Source organism: Aspergillus sydowii, assembly GCF_001890705.1.
Source record: "Aspergillus sydowii CBS 593.65 unplaced genomic scaffold ASPSYscaffold_1, whole genome shotgun sequence".
Lineage (NCBI taxonomy): Eukaryota > Fungi > Ascomycota > Eurotiomycetes > Eurotiales > Aspergillaceae > Aspergillus > Aspergillus sydowii.
The window spans coordinates 3,636,946-3,653,656 of NW_024467859.1; the positions used below are offsets into that span (position 1 = coordinate 3,636,946).

The window sequence follows — 16,711 nt, forward strand, 5'->3', positions numbered from 1 at the left end:
CTTAGCTGAAAGGCTAATTTTCGTCAGAAATATATTTCGGGTTTCTAGTTGGCGGTATATTCACCTTGGATCTCAAGTTGACCCCACCACAGTAGGAAAATGTGAAGATCTGGACGATTGGGCTGTTCTACGCATGAGATGTGAAAGATGACCAGGAAGTTGCCAAAGCATGAGGTATATTCCCTGTTTACCCTATAACATTAACACCATATCCAAAGTCACAATAAGGCATATATAGCTTGCCGCTCCTTGACATTAATATCCAGATTCATACGCTGTCACAAAATACAGAAGGAAGTGAACTAAATGCAGCCTATTCGATGTTACACCTGCCTTACACCAGACGGCGCACCAAGCACAACTTCCTGCGCCTGCTCGGTGACTGTACCTAGGCGGCTGGCAACACCAAGTATACCCGTCTCAACATCGGCCAAAACGGCGGCAAGGTCGCTGAGCACTGACTTCGGTGTACCCCCTCCTGCGCTATCACGATTCCGGGAAGTTGTGAAGTCATGGATCTGTCTCTCTAGAGTCGATTCAACCCCGTGGAGGTGGTCTTCAATCTCCTTCAAGTTTCGAGTATACCGCTCCAGAACAATGCCCATCTCATCAGATCTCTGGGAGAAATAATCTACCAAATTCACTGGAACCCCATTGATACTACTTGTGGACGGGTCGCCTTCGACATCATCAGGGAGTGCTAGCGTATTTTTCCGCGTTGAGCGTAGTAATTGTGGGTCCGATACCTTCTGATCCTGAGCGGACCACCATCCAGAGCCCCCGGTCGACTGGTATTGCAATGGAAGTTTAAGGGTGTCGATAGCACGGAATGCGACCTGGGCTTCGGCTGCGTCTCGGGACACCAGAGTACGGAGTTGATCAATATCGCTGGCGTCGTTTTCCAACGCATGCTGCATTGTTTCCAGTTTGCCCTGAACGTATTCCACATCATTAGGGATAGTACTGCCCTGGGCCGCAACAGAGGGAACCAGATTGGCAACCTCATTGCACATGTTTATTTGGTTGAGCACAAAAGTGTCGAATTGCTCTAGCTCTGCCTTGACCTCATCGGCGCAGCTTTCGTACTTCGTGGTTGGAAGAAGATTGCTAATATCAACCTTAACGCCAGGGATCACCGTTCCCGCTCCGGGAGTAGCTGTTGTTGTCTGTTGTGGGGGCTGTTGTGCGGTTGATTTTTGGTTTCCGAAAAGCGAGAGTGTTGGCTTTGCAGGCTGCTGTTGTTGCTGCTGTTGACCGGCATTTGAGGTCGCACCGCCGCTAATGTGAACGTCAGCCTGGATCAGTCGCATCCATGATTTGCGCATAACTTGGGATAACCCTTACAAGATACCACCAGTTGTAGAGCCGCCTAAACTGAAGGGCTTAGACTGAGCTTGACTCGTAGATGCTGCTCCTGTATTTCCGAATAATCCCCCCGTGTTACCGGTTTGTGCTGTGGTATTATTGGCGCCGGAAGCGCCAGAGAAAAGGCCCCCGGACTGTTGTTGTGTGGTGTTCGCCGTGGTGTTGCCGAATAATCCACCACCCGATGTGTTGTTTTGTTGACCACTCAACCCTGAAAACATGTTGGATCCAGACGGTTGAGATTGCTGTGTATTTGTGGTCCCAGTGTTGCCAAATAAGCTGCCAGCTGGCTTGGGTTGCTGCGCGGCCGTCCCGAAAAGCCCTCCAGAGGTACCTGCCGAGCCCGGCGTACTCGTAGTGTTCGTCGCCTGATTAGAATTGCCACCACTATTCGATGCAAACGGTATGTCAGACAAACACGGAGTAGAAAATTCGAAACATGAATGAGGATGCTTACAAGAGAGAATTGGCGGAATTCGTGTTGATGGAAAGCCCGGTTGAGGGAGTTGCGGGTTTTGAAGAAAACATTCTTGAGAAAGGCTCAGCAGGCCCTTACTTAATAATGCAGTGTGGGTGGAATCGTGCGTACTGAGACAGCTACCCGCACAGTTGACCAGTACTGTTTGCGCCAGCGGCTCGAAAATCGAAACAAAGAGCCAGCCGGTGTTGAAAAATATTGCCCGGCTATTGACGTTCCACCAAAGGAAACCGCCTGGCGTTGCCCAGCACTAGCAGTGTTTAGCTTGATCACAACCAAGCTCGTAGTTTATCCGGCCCCTGCGCGACTGACGCACGAATGCGGAAGATTACGCCGACGCTAGCCAACTACATCAGGAGCTTGTCGATATCAAATCTCAACGTCTGGCCGCGGTAGATGCTATTCAAATATTCTTTCCCAGTAGCAGAATATATATATTCATCTGACGCCTCCCGAGTTGACCAGGGAGACACTCTGTTCCTTCGTTTCCTCGTATTTAGAAGCCGCTGAACCTGGCCGACTTTACGACCCAGAAGTATAGACTCCGTCACTTGAACACTTATAGGTCCAGCTTTGTTTGGAGCTTAAATACGGGATCAATTGAGTATTCGGAATCGTCTTCGTGTTTTTATCGCAACCCTTTATCTGTGCGACGAGCCTCACCACCAGGCGCTTGACCACCTTTAGCCAATGCAAGCGTTGAAGCACCATGCGGGCGGATAACCCCTCTAGTTATGAGCCTATATGCTTGGCTTCAACTCAGTCTAGCTTCGCGCAGCTTTCACCTTCGGATCAGGGATCTCCAAGAAAAGAACCCCAGAGCCCAAACCAGGCTAGCGAAGTCAAGCGTGAGCTGGGCACCGATGACTTGAACTGTTATTCCAAGAGCGCTGAGTGGTGAGTTTGATCTGAATTCTTTTTAAATACAACACAAGAACGGCCTGGAGCCTTTCAACTGCATTCGTATTCCCACACAAGCTTTGATTATTTTCTGCTCCACATAATGCATTTACTGAAACACCGTGCTTTTTGACAGGTCACCGGACGGTACTACAATCCTAACAGATTCTTCAGACCGTTGCATGAGGACGTATATTGTGTCAGTATAATCTTTCTTCGAAATCAAGGCTTGCTAATCTGACAAACCGTATATAGCCCTCCCGACCTTCTCGAAGAAAGACAGTCTTCCCACAGACTGATTCCATATTCCGTTTTGCCATCTGGAGAGCCAACCTATGCGTCCGCTTTCTATCCTTTGTATTCCCTCCAGGAACCTTCCTCCGCTCTCTTCTTGTCGTCCACGAGAGATCATCCAATTCGACTGGCCTCTGCACTAACTCCAACGTCACTTGCCACTTATTCGCTCGTAAACCCGACCACCGAGGCTTTTATCACACCACATTGTATTATTTATCCCCCCACATTAGGTGGTACTCAGTTCCTCACCGGATCGGATAGTCTCGTATGTCTCTTTGACGTATCTCGTCCTGGTAACGAGGGTCCCATTTCTTGGATGCCCACAATACCGAGCAAACGCAAGCAATCGGTGGGAGGAGGCGTCGGGATGAAAGGAATTGTCTCTGCGATGGCACTGTGTCCAACTGGAGATGGAATCCTGGCGGCTGGTACGTTTTCGCGAAGTATCGGCCTCTATGACTCGAATGGGACGGGGCAATCCCTGGGAACCTTCAATATTTCCAAAACGGAAGCAGATCGTCATATTGGTGGGTGTGGGGTCACTCAACTTCTCTGGAGCCCCTGCGGACGATATCTCTATATCGCTGAACGCAAGAGCGATGGCGTATTGATATATGATATTCGAGTTACCGGTCAGCTTCTAGGGTGGCTTCAAGGACGCAATGCCTCCACGAACCAACGGATGAAGATAGACTTGGTTTCAACGGGACAAGGCACCGAACATGGTATTTGGGCTGGTGGTAGAGACGGCACGATGAGACTATGGCAAGATCCAACCCATAGTGGTGGGCCACAGGACCCAACCTGGCAGTGGAAAGTTCATGATGGTAAGTCCAAATTCTGTTGACTGAAATTATATGCACTGAACAAAACACTGTAGACACGCTAAGTAGTACCGTTTTGCATCCAATGGGCAATATTATGGCAACGACTTCTGGACAGAAGGACAACAAAGAGCATGCCAATAACACGAACCAAGCCCTTCCAGCTGCCAGGGGCGATAATTCGTTGGATATCTGGCTCCTTCCTTGAGTGCTTGTGATAACAATATGATCCCGACCCCTTTCGCCTCAGCTGTCGATATCAGAAGACTGAAAATGGAGGGAACAGAGCAAGCTGGGCTAAGTGCCTTTTGACCCATGAAGTTATATTGCAGGTTATTTTTGACTCTCTTCGGTGTGAGTTCGTCAAGGTTTATTTGCTCTTACAATGCGGTAAATGTGAAGGCATGTTGTGTTGGTATATGGTTACAGCTCTCAAGTTTTGGAAGTCAAAACAAAAAGAAAGTGCCTACTACCGCCTCTAACAACATTTTCCAATACCTTGGGAAGCTGGGAACCACTGAACGCAAGGTGCTCTGATACCCGTGGGCTCAACGAGGCCCGAGACGATATCAACATTGATGGACGTCCTATTGTTTGTGCCAATCAGGCTCCACAATAAGATTGTGTTCACAGGTTGACAATGGCCAGTCTTTATTGAGGCCTATTTTGGATAACCGGTGGCCATTGTTCGAAAGACTGGCGCACAAGGCTGTGAATGAGAGTTGCCTCCCATAACTACAATCTTCACTTGAGTGAAAACCTGAACGGTGGAAAGCCTATCAGCGATGTATATCAAATAACTGGGCCTGTTCCTGTGGTCCTATACGGCTGCCCCTTCCTTAAGTCAGTGAAGGGCGTTGACCTGTTCACTGTTGACAGTTGGTAGTGAAGGGTTAGTCCTACTCATGACCACCGCCTGAATTCGCTGCTTTTTATGAATTCTGTCAGTCTCTGCCTTTGCCCTCCTCTTGTCTCTTCATCCCCATCTTCCTCCTCCTCTTCATTGTTCTCATCCTCTTCATCTTTTCCCTCTTCATCAACTACTTCTCAATCCCTAACACTAGACCTCTCGTATCCATCGTTATATCCATCCATCTATCATCAAGCTATCTTTCGTGCATTTCATTCTGGAATTGTCCAATCGGAATTTCCTTGACCTCACTACTATGGTTTACCACAAGACGAACACGGTTCAGAGCAAGGCAGGCTCTGCTACCCGCATTAACCCGCTCCATCTCCCTTGGGCTATGCACCCTGGTATTTCTGCCTCGTCTCCTGCGCCTCCGATAGTGTCCCACGAAAGGGCCGAGTCTCAGGGCTTTGCCACGACTGTATCGCCTACACAATCCCTCGAGACTTTGCAGAGCTTCAGGGAAGCCAGCGATCCATCGCCCATGACTGATGAATTATTTCTTTCCCTGCCTGCGAGCATCGACGATGTTAACCAGCCGCTCCCTGATAACAATGCTGCCGGTATCGAGCCCAAACTTGGCCTTTCCACAAGAGTCACGGGAGAAGTCGACCTCAACCGTCCTTCGATACCCTCTCAAAACAGTCACATTGATCATAGCAGCAACCATTCGGAGAACGATTTGGAACACCAAACATTTGAATCTATGGTGCAGGAAAGCGCCGAATCTCTTCCCTTTTACGGTGATGAACTATTCGGCTCTGATGACCCTAGTACTTGGGGCGCAGAGGACCATGACACCTTGGATATGTCGACTATTCATAGCACTCCTGACAACCCTGCAGGCTATGAGCTTGCACATGGCTCTCACCATTCAAGCCTAGCAATGACACCCGTCACAATGACTCCCGGTATTCAGGGTGAAATGGATTCCTCTGTTGTAAGTTCTCAAGCTGATGCTTTCCCGAGCACGGCTCTTGCTCAGACTGACTCCCCTAAGCAGCACATCGAGAACCAACTGGAAATGCAGTTGGAGGAGAATAGAGGAGGGAAAGGTGAGAACGGTTCGACAGTCAATCAGTCTCACACTTCACCTAATGTGGGAGACGCAGTTTCAGAATCGGTCACCTCTGAGGGCAACAAGCTGATGGTCTCCAACCCGTTCTCGAGCCATTCTGATGAATCTGCTAGCGATGTAGGCGCATCTGGAACATCAATTGTGCATAACGACAATGACCTGAAAGCCTTGAGCGCTATTTCCGGAAATACCGACGATGGTTTCGCCGATCGCCCTGAACTTTATCAGAACCTAGTTTCTGAGTCGCTTGAAGCCACTGATGAAGACTCCACATCAACTCATTTTACTTCGCTTGAAGAAGCGCGAGAAAGCCTCAAGATTAAAAGTAGGACACCGGCATATGACTCTACTGTTCCTCGAAGCGTTGCGCAAAAACGGGCATTCGTAAAAAGATTAATCGAACTTTTCTGGTCTTTGGATAATGCCATGGACAACGACGGCCAGAAGAAGCCATTTAAAACCAACGGCCCTGACCCTAGAAGTGTTGAGTTAGCGTGCTGGGAGGTCTTGGTAAGTCGAATGAAGAATATGTAGTGGGATCGTACTGACAAGGTTTCAACAGGAAGCTGCGATCACACGGGAAACACGTGGCGCTTTTACTGGCAAGTCACAAAAGGGTAACATCGGTTCGTTTGCTAGCAGGATGGCTGCGATCATGGAGGCTATTGATTTGCATAAGACAATTTGCAAGCATCTCTTGCGAGTTCACTTCCTTCATCAATTCATCGACGACCCCATAGGTTCGCGACACCGTGTCATATCCAACCAGCGGCTCAATAAGGATAAGGCAAACTTGATGAAGCTAGGCAAGCAATTTCAAGATCAAGATACCACGAAGCCAAAAGCACGATCGAAAGCCATTTCACCCAATCAAAAGAGCATACAGTCAAGGAACGCGTTAATATCCCAGAATAGTGGATTGCCGCCACAGTTTGCTGCGAACGCAAACCGTCCTCTGGCTCCGGCTCCAGCTCCGCGCGCATCTCCCTTGGAACATGCTGTGAACACCGCACACTTTATGGGAAACAATCCCAACGTACCTAGGTATCCAGCGCAATACACACACCAGCAAATGCAAAGCTTCCGAGGTGGCCAGTATCAAGTCGCTGGTACACCTTCGCTAGCCTCACAATCTTTGAATAATGCTATGTATTCACGCACCCAGCCTGTGAGCAACGATTTCGAACCTAACATGCTGCCTGCGTACAGCAACTTCCCGAATTCCCAGGCTTCTCAGATGTTGGGTGTCAACCACAACTCTATCCAGCAGTGGCCGCAGCTCCAGCTTCAGGGGAACCAGTATGGCAAACTTGCGACTCCTGCCGCTCCATCGCAAGTTTCGCATCAGGGCTCGAACCCCCCTCCTGTTACCAGGAAGCGTGGACACCAGGACAACCACGCAGAAAGCGTTTCTGCCCCCTCGAAGCGTCGCCGCTGAACGTCATTTTACCCCGAACCAACAAGAGGTTCAGGCATTTGTCTACCAGACTGATAGCATGAGAAGAATGCTGAATCCCTCGGAGAATAAAGGACCCAGAACAAATCAAGACACCGAGGAAAAAAAAAAAAAAAAAAAAAAAAAAAAAGGTAAAAGATAGAGGGTGACGAACGACCTATGATACAGCCCAACACGACATGATACCCCGATTTGGGAGGTTTACTCTACGCAAGTTTTAGGAATGCCGGCGATGGTGTCTTGGGTGTTTACAGGAATGTTTCAAGGGAATCGCAATAACATGTTTTCTTTCCTGTTTATTTCGCCTTTTCCGCGCTTTTCAATCCCGCGTTCTGTTGTTGTCGGTTGATTCTATTATGGAGATTTGGTTGATGCTCACTATTCAAGTTTGTCATACCTATTATTTGGTGACTTTAATATTTGGTTTTCTTGTGCTCTGTTTCATATTTGTGCATATTGTGCTTTCGTGTTTCACTTCCATTGCACTGGCATTTACTATCTCTACAACTCGGAACGAGAAATGGCCCTCTGTCTTTTCCTTTGGGATTCTTGGGGTTCATCTGGTTATTCATCAGACGCTATCACTTACTAGACGAGATGCCACGCTTGGTGAGAAGTTGGCTCTCAAAGATGTCGATAGAACCTCCGTGGGAGCATGCAATAGAAAAGACATGCTGATTTATACCTCGTTTTTAGTAAGATCATGCTTCGGTGTAGATCTAAGAGGGTCCTGATAAAGACGCCACATTGTGAACTAAAGAAATTGTGTCTCTTAGAGGATATCACATAGACCACAGATGCCTCGGCGCCTTTTGAGGTCGCACACAGGAAAGAAAAGAGAAACGCCCATGAATCTTCCGAAGGCTTTTCCCACTTGATGCTTATGAGCGAGGAGAGGGCGTGGGGTCCCGTGATGAGAAAACAGCACCAAGCGGGATCAGACATGGTTTTAGATCCCCCAGTTTTCTGGAATAGCTTCAAGTGATGGAAAACTGGGGTGTCGGCTATTTCACCTGAAGTGACGTTGAACAAGGGTTTGGGGATATCACATGCACACCTCTCTCAGCACGGACCAAATGACGTTATCGGGGGGCCCTCGACTACCCCGGGGTTCCAAGCCGCCAGGCGAATTCGCCCTTCGCCCCTTTGAGATTCTTCGCTTCGTTCATCATACAACACACAAGTGTTGTCGCAAGCGAAAAGGCACGTAACATACTGGCAAAATGTCCGAAGACGACTATGAGCTGGTATGACATCCGAACGCTTCAATTTCACCCTCAGCCTGTCTTAACACTTGAATTGTCTAGGATTCCTACCAGCTATACTTAAAGTACGAAGACACACCGCCGAAAGAGGACTGGAAACAAGCTGCTCTTAAAGGCCCGGCTTTACCTACTATAGGTAATGCTGTTGCTGGCGCCGTCGGCGCTGCAGCATCCAACCTTGCTACCTACCCCCTAAGCCTTATCATTGCAAGATTACAGACGCAAAAACAACGAAAACGGAGATCAGACAATGAGAAAAACGATGAAGAAAAAGATAAAGAGGCCGAGGATGAATATACCGGAATCCTAGATGCCGCGCGCAAGATATACACAAAAGAGGGGATCAGCAGTTTATATGCTGGAATCGCCCAAGACACAGTGAAAAGCGTGCTTGACGCGTTTCTCTTCTTCTTAGCATATGAGTTCTTTCGACAAAAAAGGATTGGCGCAAGGTTTGGCTCGCAACGTCGGTCAAAGCATACTGTTTTGCCTGTTCTGGATGAATTGGCTATTGGGGTATTGGCAGGAGCATTTTCAAAGCTTTTCACCACACCGTTGTCGAATATCGTTGCTCGAAAACAAACATCGGGGCCCTCTTCTAGTTCGTCGGATATAGCAGCGAAGATCCGGGCGGAGAAGGGAATTGAAGGGTTTTGGTCAGGATATTCGGCATCACTTATTCTCACTCTGAACCCATCGATCACTTTTTTCCTTAACGAAACGCTTAAATACGCCATTCGTCGTCGCAGCAGGAACGGGAAACCTTCTGCAGTAGTCACCTTCTTATTGGCCGCCGTCAGCAAGTCAGCAGCGTCTTCGATCACATATCCATTCTCAATGGCCAAGACACGCTCTCAGGTCTCTGGCTATGGTGTGCCCCCTAGAAAGGAACGCGCGGACACGAACACCGCCCGCGAATCCGACGGGCCAGTTTTTATGCCATCAATAATCTCCAATGTCATTACCATAGCTCGCACCGAAGGAGTTTCTGAACTATATGCTGGCCTTCGTGGGGAAGTGCTGAAAGGTTTCTTTTCTCATGGCTTTACTATGCTTGCGAAAGATGCAGTATACGCTGGGATTGTACGAACATACTATCTTCTTCTTATTATCACCCGTCGATATCCAAGTCCGGAGGAGCTGTTGGAAAGGGCTCGAGAGCGAGCTGAAGAATACGCCGACGCCGCTCGAGAGGGTGCGAAAGACCTCGCTGAGAAAGCGAAGAGTGGCACAGAAGAGGTCCTGGATAATCACTCGGGCAATATAGCGGTTGACATGACGTCCAATGCTAGTCCAGTTGATGTTGATGCGATGGCGTCCAACGAGACAGCGGAGCTGGTCGGTGACTACGTAGAGGATCAGGCCAGCGAATGGAAGAGTCTGTACCATTGGTTCTGGGAGAAGGAGAAGCGTGGGAAATCATGAGAAAAGCTGCCTGTTATTTTAGTACATATGCCGAACAAGACGTTTACTAACCGGTGAATTTGCCGTGGTGAGAACGGAACATCGCTTTTTTCTACATTGGACAGCGCAGTCTACACCGTAACATTACGTAGCGATCGGCGGCATCTTCACGCGGCTGGAGTGGACCCCGATCTCGCCGATCGCGTGGGACCCTCGTTTCTCTTCCGACCACAACCCACGGTTCCTCTTCTTCCAGGTCTCTCTCCCCATCGCTTCCACACTTCTGTGGTCTAGCCTCTCTATGTCGACCGAGCCGCAAGGTGGTCCTGGTCTGGGGGACCTTGAGAAAGAACTGACTTGCTCGGTATGTGCGTTCTCTTTCTTTTCTTTTCCCTTTTCCAGCCCTGCCATTAGAGAAACGCGGGGCGGATCCAGACTCGGTATCTCGCATACTGTCCCCCCTTGCATCCTTGTAGCATGGGGAGGAATCGAATCGTCTGCGGTATAGATGCTAGCTATCAACCTGGACGATTCGATCTACTGTCACCTTCGGTTAGATCACTAACATCCAACTTAGATTTGCACAGATTTGCTCTTTCAGCCGCTCACCCTCCTTGACTGCCTTCATACTTTCTGTGGATCTTGTTTGAAAGAATGGTTCTACACTCAAGCATCTCGTCGATCATCCTCTTCCGCCCCCCGATATACTTGCCCCTCATGTCGTGCGAAAGTTCGCGAGACTCGTCCCAATGCTACCGTCACGACGCTCCTGGAAATGGTGCTGACCGCCAACCCCGAGCGTGCCAAGCCAGCCGCCGAACGGGCTGAAATTGAACTACGATATAAGCATGGGGAGTCGGTTTTTCCTCCTATAACTTCCCTCGGTGATAGCTCGGCGGAGTCTGATGAAGAGGACCAAAGAATGGTGGAGGAGGTTCGTCAGTTGAGTCTGCAGGATTCTCAAAGCCGACAGACGACAGCTCATCGACCACGGCAATCTTCAAACACTCGCCGAATGGATACTGCGAATCTCGACGGCCAACGGGACGACAGTCGGCCCAGGCGACGGCGCGAAGAGGAGCGAGCAACGCGGCGACAACGGACCACTCGAACAACAACAGCAGCAGGGCGGCCGGAGAGTGCTACGGAACGGACACGGCGGGTCGAACACCAGTCAAGTCTACGATCCCTATTGAGCTTATCGGATACCGAGACTATGGAGGAGGAGATCCTACGACAGATATTTGAAGAAGGGCTCCTAGAAGATATAGACCTGGACAGTCTGGAACCTGGACAAGAAGAGGAACTCAGCGAGCGTATCGCTGATGCGTATCGTCGAAGGCATAATATATTACGGTCACGCTCCCAGCGACGGCAGGATGCCCCAGAACCGTTGCAAACTCAAAGGCAGCCTCATGCTCGCTCGCAGTCTATGCAGAGACCGCAAGGGGCGACTAATAGTTCTTCCAACCCGAGGTCGCCTCTGTTAGAACCTCCTACATCTCAAGGACCATCAAACCACCGGAGACGACTTTCTGAGCAAGGAAGCAACCGTCGGAGACGAACATCTCCGGTACCTTACAATCCAGCTTCGTCATCTGATGTTACACTCGGTCCTGCTCAGAGATCTGCAAGTGATATAATGCCAGACCGTCCTCGCAACTCCCAATCACGACCTCGGCCGACAGGTTCTGCTACCACACGGTCCAGACGAGCCGATTCTTCCGACCAAAGCATTCCCAATATCGTTATCGGTGAAAGAAATCGACCATCTAGCCACACCCGCACTAGATCCTCCATCGATTCTCCGAGAGTGACTGCCGCGGCAGTACGAAATCCGCTAGACACCCCTGGCTCTGTGCGCCCTCGAAATGGGGCATCCGATTTCCTCACGAACAGTTCTGTCGTGCCCGATGTTAATGACCCGGTTAGGCAAGAAGTACGCCAGAGACCATCATCCTCTCGCTCCAATGTGGTAGCGCAGCCTGCCGACTCGCATTTTGAACCCAACATTTCGTGCGACCGCTGCGGAAAGCTCAACATTCAGTACGACTTACATAAGAAATGTGCACAGTGTAAAGACGGCAACTTCCATCTGTGTTTTCGATGCTACCGCATGGGACGAGGTTGCTTAGGGTGGAAGGGATTTGAGACATCCGCCCAAGCTGAATTTGTAAGAATGAGGGCAAACCTCGGTGACCGACCCAAACGACCACAGGAATCTCAGCACGTTCTCCAGTCTTTCAAATACTCCCGTCCCCCTGAGCCAGCGCTTCATTATGTGAGAGATGGAAGGGAGATGACTAGTGATAATCCTGCGTACAGATTGCAGCAAGGCCTCTTTTGTGATCGATGCCAATCCTCTGCCAACGAGGGCCTTTGGACCTGCAGTCAATGCAATCAAGGAGACTGGGGATTTTGCAATAGATGCGTCAACCAGGGCAAATGCTGCACTCACCCGCTACTCCCAATCTGCCGCGTCGGGCCTGCTCGCAGCCCCCAAGAACAGGCCTCTACCGACAGCAACACGGAAATGTTGAAATTATTGAGCATTACCACTCGGTGTGATGCTTGCACCAGTCCCATATCCACGTCGACGCTTCGGTTCCACTGCCTCGAGTGCAATAACGGGGATTACGACATCTGCGCGAATTGCTACCTAAAGTTCGTTGCGACGTCAAAAATACGTAAGGAGAACGGTCTCAACGGATGGCGTCGCTGCCTCAAAGGTCATCGCATGGTTGTTATTGGGTTTGAAGATTACCCTGAAGGACAGCGCCGCGTCATTGCGCGCAACCTCGTTGGTGGCCACGCTTTGAGGGACAAGCATCCCGCGTCGGCCTCGTCTTCAGTTCAAACCGCCACCAGCGCTGTCGGAACACCTACAGCGGAGAGTCCATCTACTGTAGGTGACTGGAGCTGGAAGGAAGGATCTGAGCGTCGAAAGAAAACTCCACGCATCCGTGACCGCATACCAAATTCCGATCCAAGCACTCCTTCCTCACTCGACCCCAGTCAGCCACCAAGCCCCGTCACAGCTCCCCCGGCCTCCCGTCGTTTTCCACCGGACGGCGGCGTCGGCCTAATCGTGCAAGCAATGTGGTCCTGGTACCCGGAAGACGGCGTTGACGACGAACTAATGTTCCCTCGTGGCGCGGAAATTACCGAAGCGGAAAACATCAACGACGACTGGTACTGGGGCTGCTATGCTGGGATGACGGGTCTATTCCCCGGCTCTCATGTTTCCATGATAGGAGAAACGGTCTAATGTGTTCTATTTTAAGGGCTGGGATGGACTAGCGCCATGCCCTCTCCCGTTTCCGGTTCTTTGATCCACAAGCCCTGCATGACATGCATACGTACTGCCATATCTACGACTCACTGCATTGCATATGATATGAGATTATGAATTACATTTTTTTATTTTTATTTTTATTTTTTTATGATTGATCTCTCTGTATCCCCCACCATCATTTCCGTCTTGTCTATTTCCATCTCCATATCTATAACGCCACCTATTCTACGGCTTCTGCCTAGTTATTTGATGTATTACTTCTGCCTATAAAAGCCGCGTGGCATCCTGCGTAATTGTAAGATTTCTTAAAGCGACGGAGGCAGAGCTACTAATGATCTTGCAGCCTTGGTATCATTATCATTATCTAACAAAAAAAGACCGACTAGCTAACCACCCAAAGCATCATCCATAGCAATGAGAATAATACAAAGTTAAAAATGAAGAACGTCTCATCACACATTAAAAAGAACGAACACACACACGGAGAGAAAGAGAGAGAATTACTCCAACAAGGCAACCAACAATCTCTGGTAATCACCACTCGTCTCACCCTTCACCCGCTGTAGGAGATCCTGCTTGTACTTATGCTTATAAGCGGCCCTAACATTCGCAAGATGCTGACGGTCCCAGTGGACACGGACAGCACGGACAACCAGTTTCTCATCTTTCGTTCCCATGCCTTTCATGCACTCTTCAAGGAGAACCGCGTCACGCATCGCAGGGTCCAACGCAGTCCGGAGCATATGCAGCAGTGCATCCTTCATGTGGCCAGAGAATTCCTTCTCAATGTGCGCCTCAAGCGAGGTATGGTAGCGTTGCTGGAAAGCGTGGCTGAGGGCTTTGAGTTCGTTGTTCGAGCTGCGGGCGAAAATCGCGGAGACTTCGTCGGCGTTGTTAACCATGCGCGAGGCTGTGGCGCTGTGGATGTGCTGAGCTTCGGACTGGAGGGCGGGATAGTTCACCTGCTGAGTTTCGGAATTGCGTGCAGCGCGCAGGACGTGGCTGAATAGGGTCTTTGTTTTGAAGGAGAGGTCTTCGTCAACGTCGCGCTCGATGGAGCGGTGGTATATTTGGTTGTAGGTAGATTTGATGGCGTTAAGGTCGGCGTTTGAGCGGCCGAGAAGGACGTCGTTTAGGAGCCATTCCTTTGTACCCATTCCCTGGACTGCCTCGCGGGCGGATGCCGCGTCATGATGGAGTGGACCGTCGATAATCGCGAGAAGACCCTGGCGGAAGTAGCTGCTTGTTTCGGATTTGACGTCGGCGTAGAGATCACGGCGGATATGGGAGGAGTAGGTTGCGCGGACTGCGGCGACTTGGAGCGGGTCGAGTTTGCTGAGGACCTGAATCAGGGCTTTCTCATCTGTCCCAAAGCCCTTCATGGCTTTGCGAAGGGCGTCGGCTTCACGGCGGAAATCTCCATTTGCAGTTTGTCCGGGTATATACCCTGCTGAAGGAGGGGCAGAGGGAGGAGGGCCGCCGTATCCTAAGGGTGGGATACCCTGAGGTGGAGGTTGAGGCGAGTGCTGTGGTGGTGGTGCATAGCTACCCTGATATCCGTACTGCTGCGGAGGACCAGGTTGTTGTCCAGGGTACCCCCCGGGACCCTGAGGATATCCAGGGCCATTTGGTGGGTATGGCGCACCATATCCATGAGGAGGTCCAGGATGTGGAGGCCCAGGTGGGGGTCCACCTGGAGGAGGATATGGCCCGGGAGGCGGGTAGCCATGTTGATTGTGAGGTGGTCCAGGAGGCGCGTTATACTGGCCTCCCGGTCCAGGTGGGTAATAACCCTGTTGAGGAGGTGGAAATTGGGCTAAAAACACAAGAACGTTAGTTGCAATGGCCCGCTCTAGTTATGTGAGGAAAACTAACACTGTGATGGGTAGTTATGGTATGACATTTTTGCAATGAAAGAGTTGATGGGTATGCGAAAAAAAATAAAAAAAAAACGATGGAGGAGGGGTGAACTAAATTTATTTATGAGATGGTTTACGAGCAGCTGATGACATCGCCCCCAGATCGGTCCACAGTAATGACGACCTCGGAGCGGTTCTTGTCTCAAGGTGGCTCTGCTGCACAGAGTGGCCAATCATAGCTCAAGTATAATGTGCTCAGCCTCGTGGTGATAAGGCTGACTGTGGCTGTTGCACTTGCACCACTTGCCCTTCTGAGCAGGCCCAGGCCGATCACGTCACTTCAGGCAAATTCACCATCTTCCATACAATCCCCGCCACAGGAGCTTCTCTCAGCGGGTTTCCTAAGGAGCATTTGAAACAATTTACAGGATGAGCTCCTTGATTCAGCCTTGTCGGCTTCAAAGTCCGCGTGCGCGTTCCTGGTGCGCTGTTGCTTGCCGAGCACTCTACCGTGGTTCCTAATGTGGCTATGCTCTTGTCCTGCAAACAAACGAACAGGCAAACAAAATTCGACATCGTTGGACGAAGTAATTTCCAGCTAATAGATAAATTTTATTATGTTTTATATAGAAGGCAGCTGGCCTAGATAAGATTGGTCTACGTCTGTGCCTGTGGCATTGTATCATGACATCACCCGCTAGCCACGGCTGGGATATGTTGATTACACTAAGAAGTGATGAGAATAGAACCGTGGTCGGCTGGGGGAAAGAACTGGGTAATCCCATATCCATGTCTTGTTCCAGCGCGTTCTCGTCGACATTATTAAAAATAAGTAGCCACTTTTTATTCTCTCGAGAAGCTAACCACTGCAGAGCTCATTGAGGCATTCTTCTGAAGTTCTCTTTCATTTCCAGCAGCTAAATTTTGACCTTGACCAGATAAGACTGGACAGGACTGAATCCAAGGAGTGAAGAAGCTTCGTGGGGCTTTTTCCATCGAGCCGAAAAACAGCAGCGAAATCGTTCTTGTGAATACGCACAAATCTAGTTGCTCGCTGTGTGTTCCTGATACTACCAACGCCATGGATAACTGTTGTAGATGGTGCCACAGATTCTCAAGTTCGAATTCTCGACCGGTGAAGCGCTCAACTGCCGGGGTCGCTCATCGCTCAATATTTTGCCATAATCACATTGCACGATCCTCGATATACGCACGTTGGCCCGCTGACCACAATGTCCCCAAGGCGGGCATCTGCACCACCGTTTGGTATACCTCCTCCGGTCAGCCCAAATCGAACCGAGCATAAGCTGGATAATAGCTTAACGACCACAGCGCTCGCCTCGATAGCATCATCCTTGCCTCTAACTTAGCGTGCAATCACAGCATTATGCTTCCAAATCCGTCCAAGTATACGAATTTATTATCATTTGGCTGAACAGGGAAGTTTTCTTGGATTTCATCCAGCATGATCTTTGCGGCTTCCATCTCCGCAGGCAGGGCACACATTCAGCATGGGTACGACGAATTCTAGGTACCATGATAACCAAGTAACAAAGGTCTGTGAAGAGTCAACCCCCAAC

At 49.9% G+C, this 16,711-nt stretch overlaps 5 protein-coding genes across 5 annotated transcripts; 3 read left to right on the top strand and 2 right to left on the bottom strand.

Annotated features, from left to right (window-relative positions):
• Positions 1 to 135: 135 nt before the first annotated feature.
• Positions 136 to 2,083, bottom strand: ASPSYDRAFT_39379 (nucleoporin FG repeat-containing protein). Its single transcript, XM_040845885.1, has 3 exons — positions 1,823 to 2,083; positions 1,345 to 1,752; positions 136 to 1,278 (listed from the first exon to the last, which is right to left on the bottom strand). Exons 1-3 carry the CDS (start codon positions 1,891 to 1,893, stop codon positions 324 to 326), a joined length of 1,434 nt encoding a protein of 477 aa, XP_040708452.1. The 5' UTR covers positions 1,894 to 2,083; the 3' UTR covers positions 136 to 323.
• A 469-nt stretch (positions 2,084 to 2,552) lies between these two features.
• On the top strand, positions 2,553 to 4,072 carry ASPSYDRAFT_139341 (uncharacterized protein; the record flags this gene model as incomplete). The annotated part of the gene is made up of 4 exons (XM_040840943.1): positions 2,553 to 2,740; positions 2,880 to 2,942; positions 2,999 to 3,867; positions 3,921 to 4,072. 4 exons carry the CDS (start codon positions 2,553 to 2,555, stop codon positions 4,070 to 4,072), a joined length of 1,272 nt encoding a protein of 423 aa, XP_040708453.1.
• A 540-nt stretch (positions 4,073 to 4,612) lies between these two features.
• ASPSYDRAFT_337745 (uncharacterized protein) lies at positions 4,613 to 7,477 on the top strand. Its single transcript, XM_040845143.1, has 5 exons — positions 4,613 to 4,756; positions 5,046 to 5,714; positions 5,775 to 5,829; positions 5,887 to 6,362; positions 6,415 to 7,477. Exons 2-5 carry the CDS (start codon positions 5,112 to 5,114, stop codon positions 7,288 to 7,290), a joined length of 2,010 nt encoding a protein of 669 aa, XP_040708454.1. The 5' UTR covers positions 4,613 to 4,756; positions 5,046 to 5,111; the 3' UTR covers positions 7,291 to 7,477.
• Positions 7,478 to 8,531: 1,054 nt separating this feature from the next.
• On the top strand, positions 8,532 to 13,737 carry ASPSYDRAFT_1156279 (uncharacterized protein; the record flags this gene model as incomplete). The annotated part of the gene is made up of 5 exons (XM_040840023.1): positions 8,532 to 8,555; positions 8,616 to 9,984; positions 10,130 to 10,181; positions 10,272 to 10,341; positions 10,555 to 13,737. 5 exons carry the CDS (start codon positions 8,532 to 8,534, stop codon positions 13,243 to 13,245), a joined length of 4,206 nt encoding a protein of 1,401 aa, XP_040708455.1. The 3' UTR covers positions 13,246 to 13,737.
• On the bottom strand, positions 13,615 to 15,480 carry ASPSYDRAFT_39382 (annexin). Its single transcript, XM_040845886.1, has 2 exons — positions 15,148 to 15,480; positions 13,615 to 15,088 (listed from the first exon to the last, which is right to left on the bottom strand). The coding sequence occupies exons 1-2, from the start codon at positions 15,173 to 15,175 to the stop codon at positions 13,773 to 13,775; spliced, it is 1,344 nt and encodes a 447-aa protein (XP_040708456.1). The 5' UTR covers positions 15,176 to 15,480; the 3' UTR covers positions 13,615 to 13,772.
• Between the last annotated feature and the right edge of the window lie 1,231 nt (positions 15,481 to 16,711).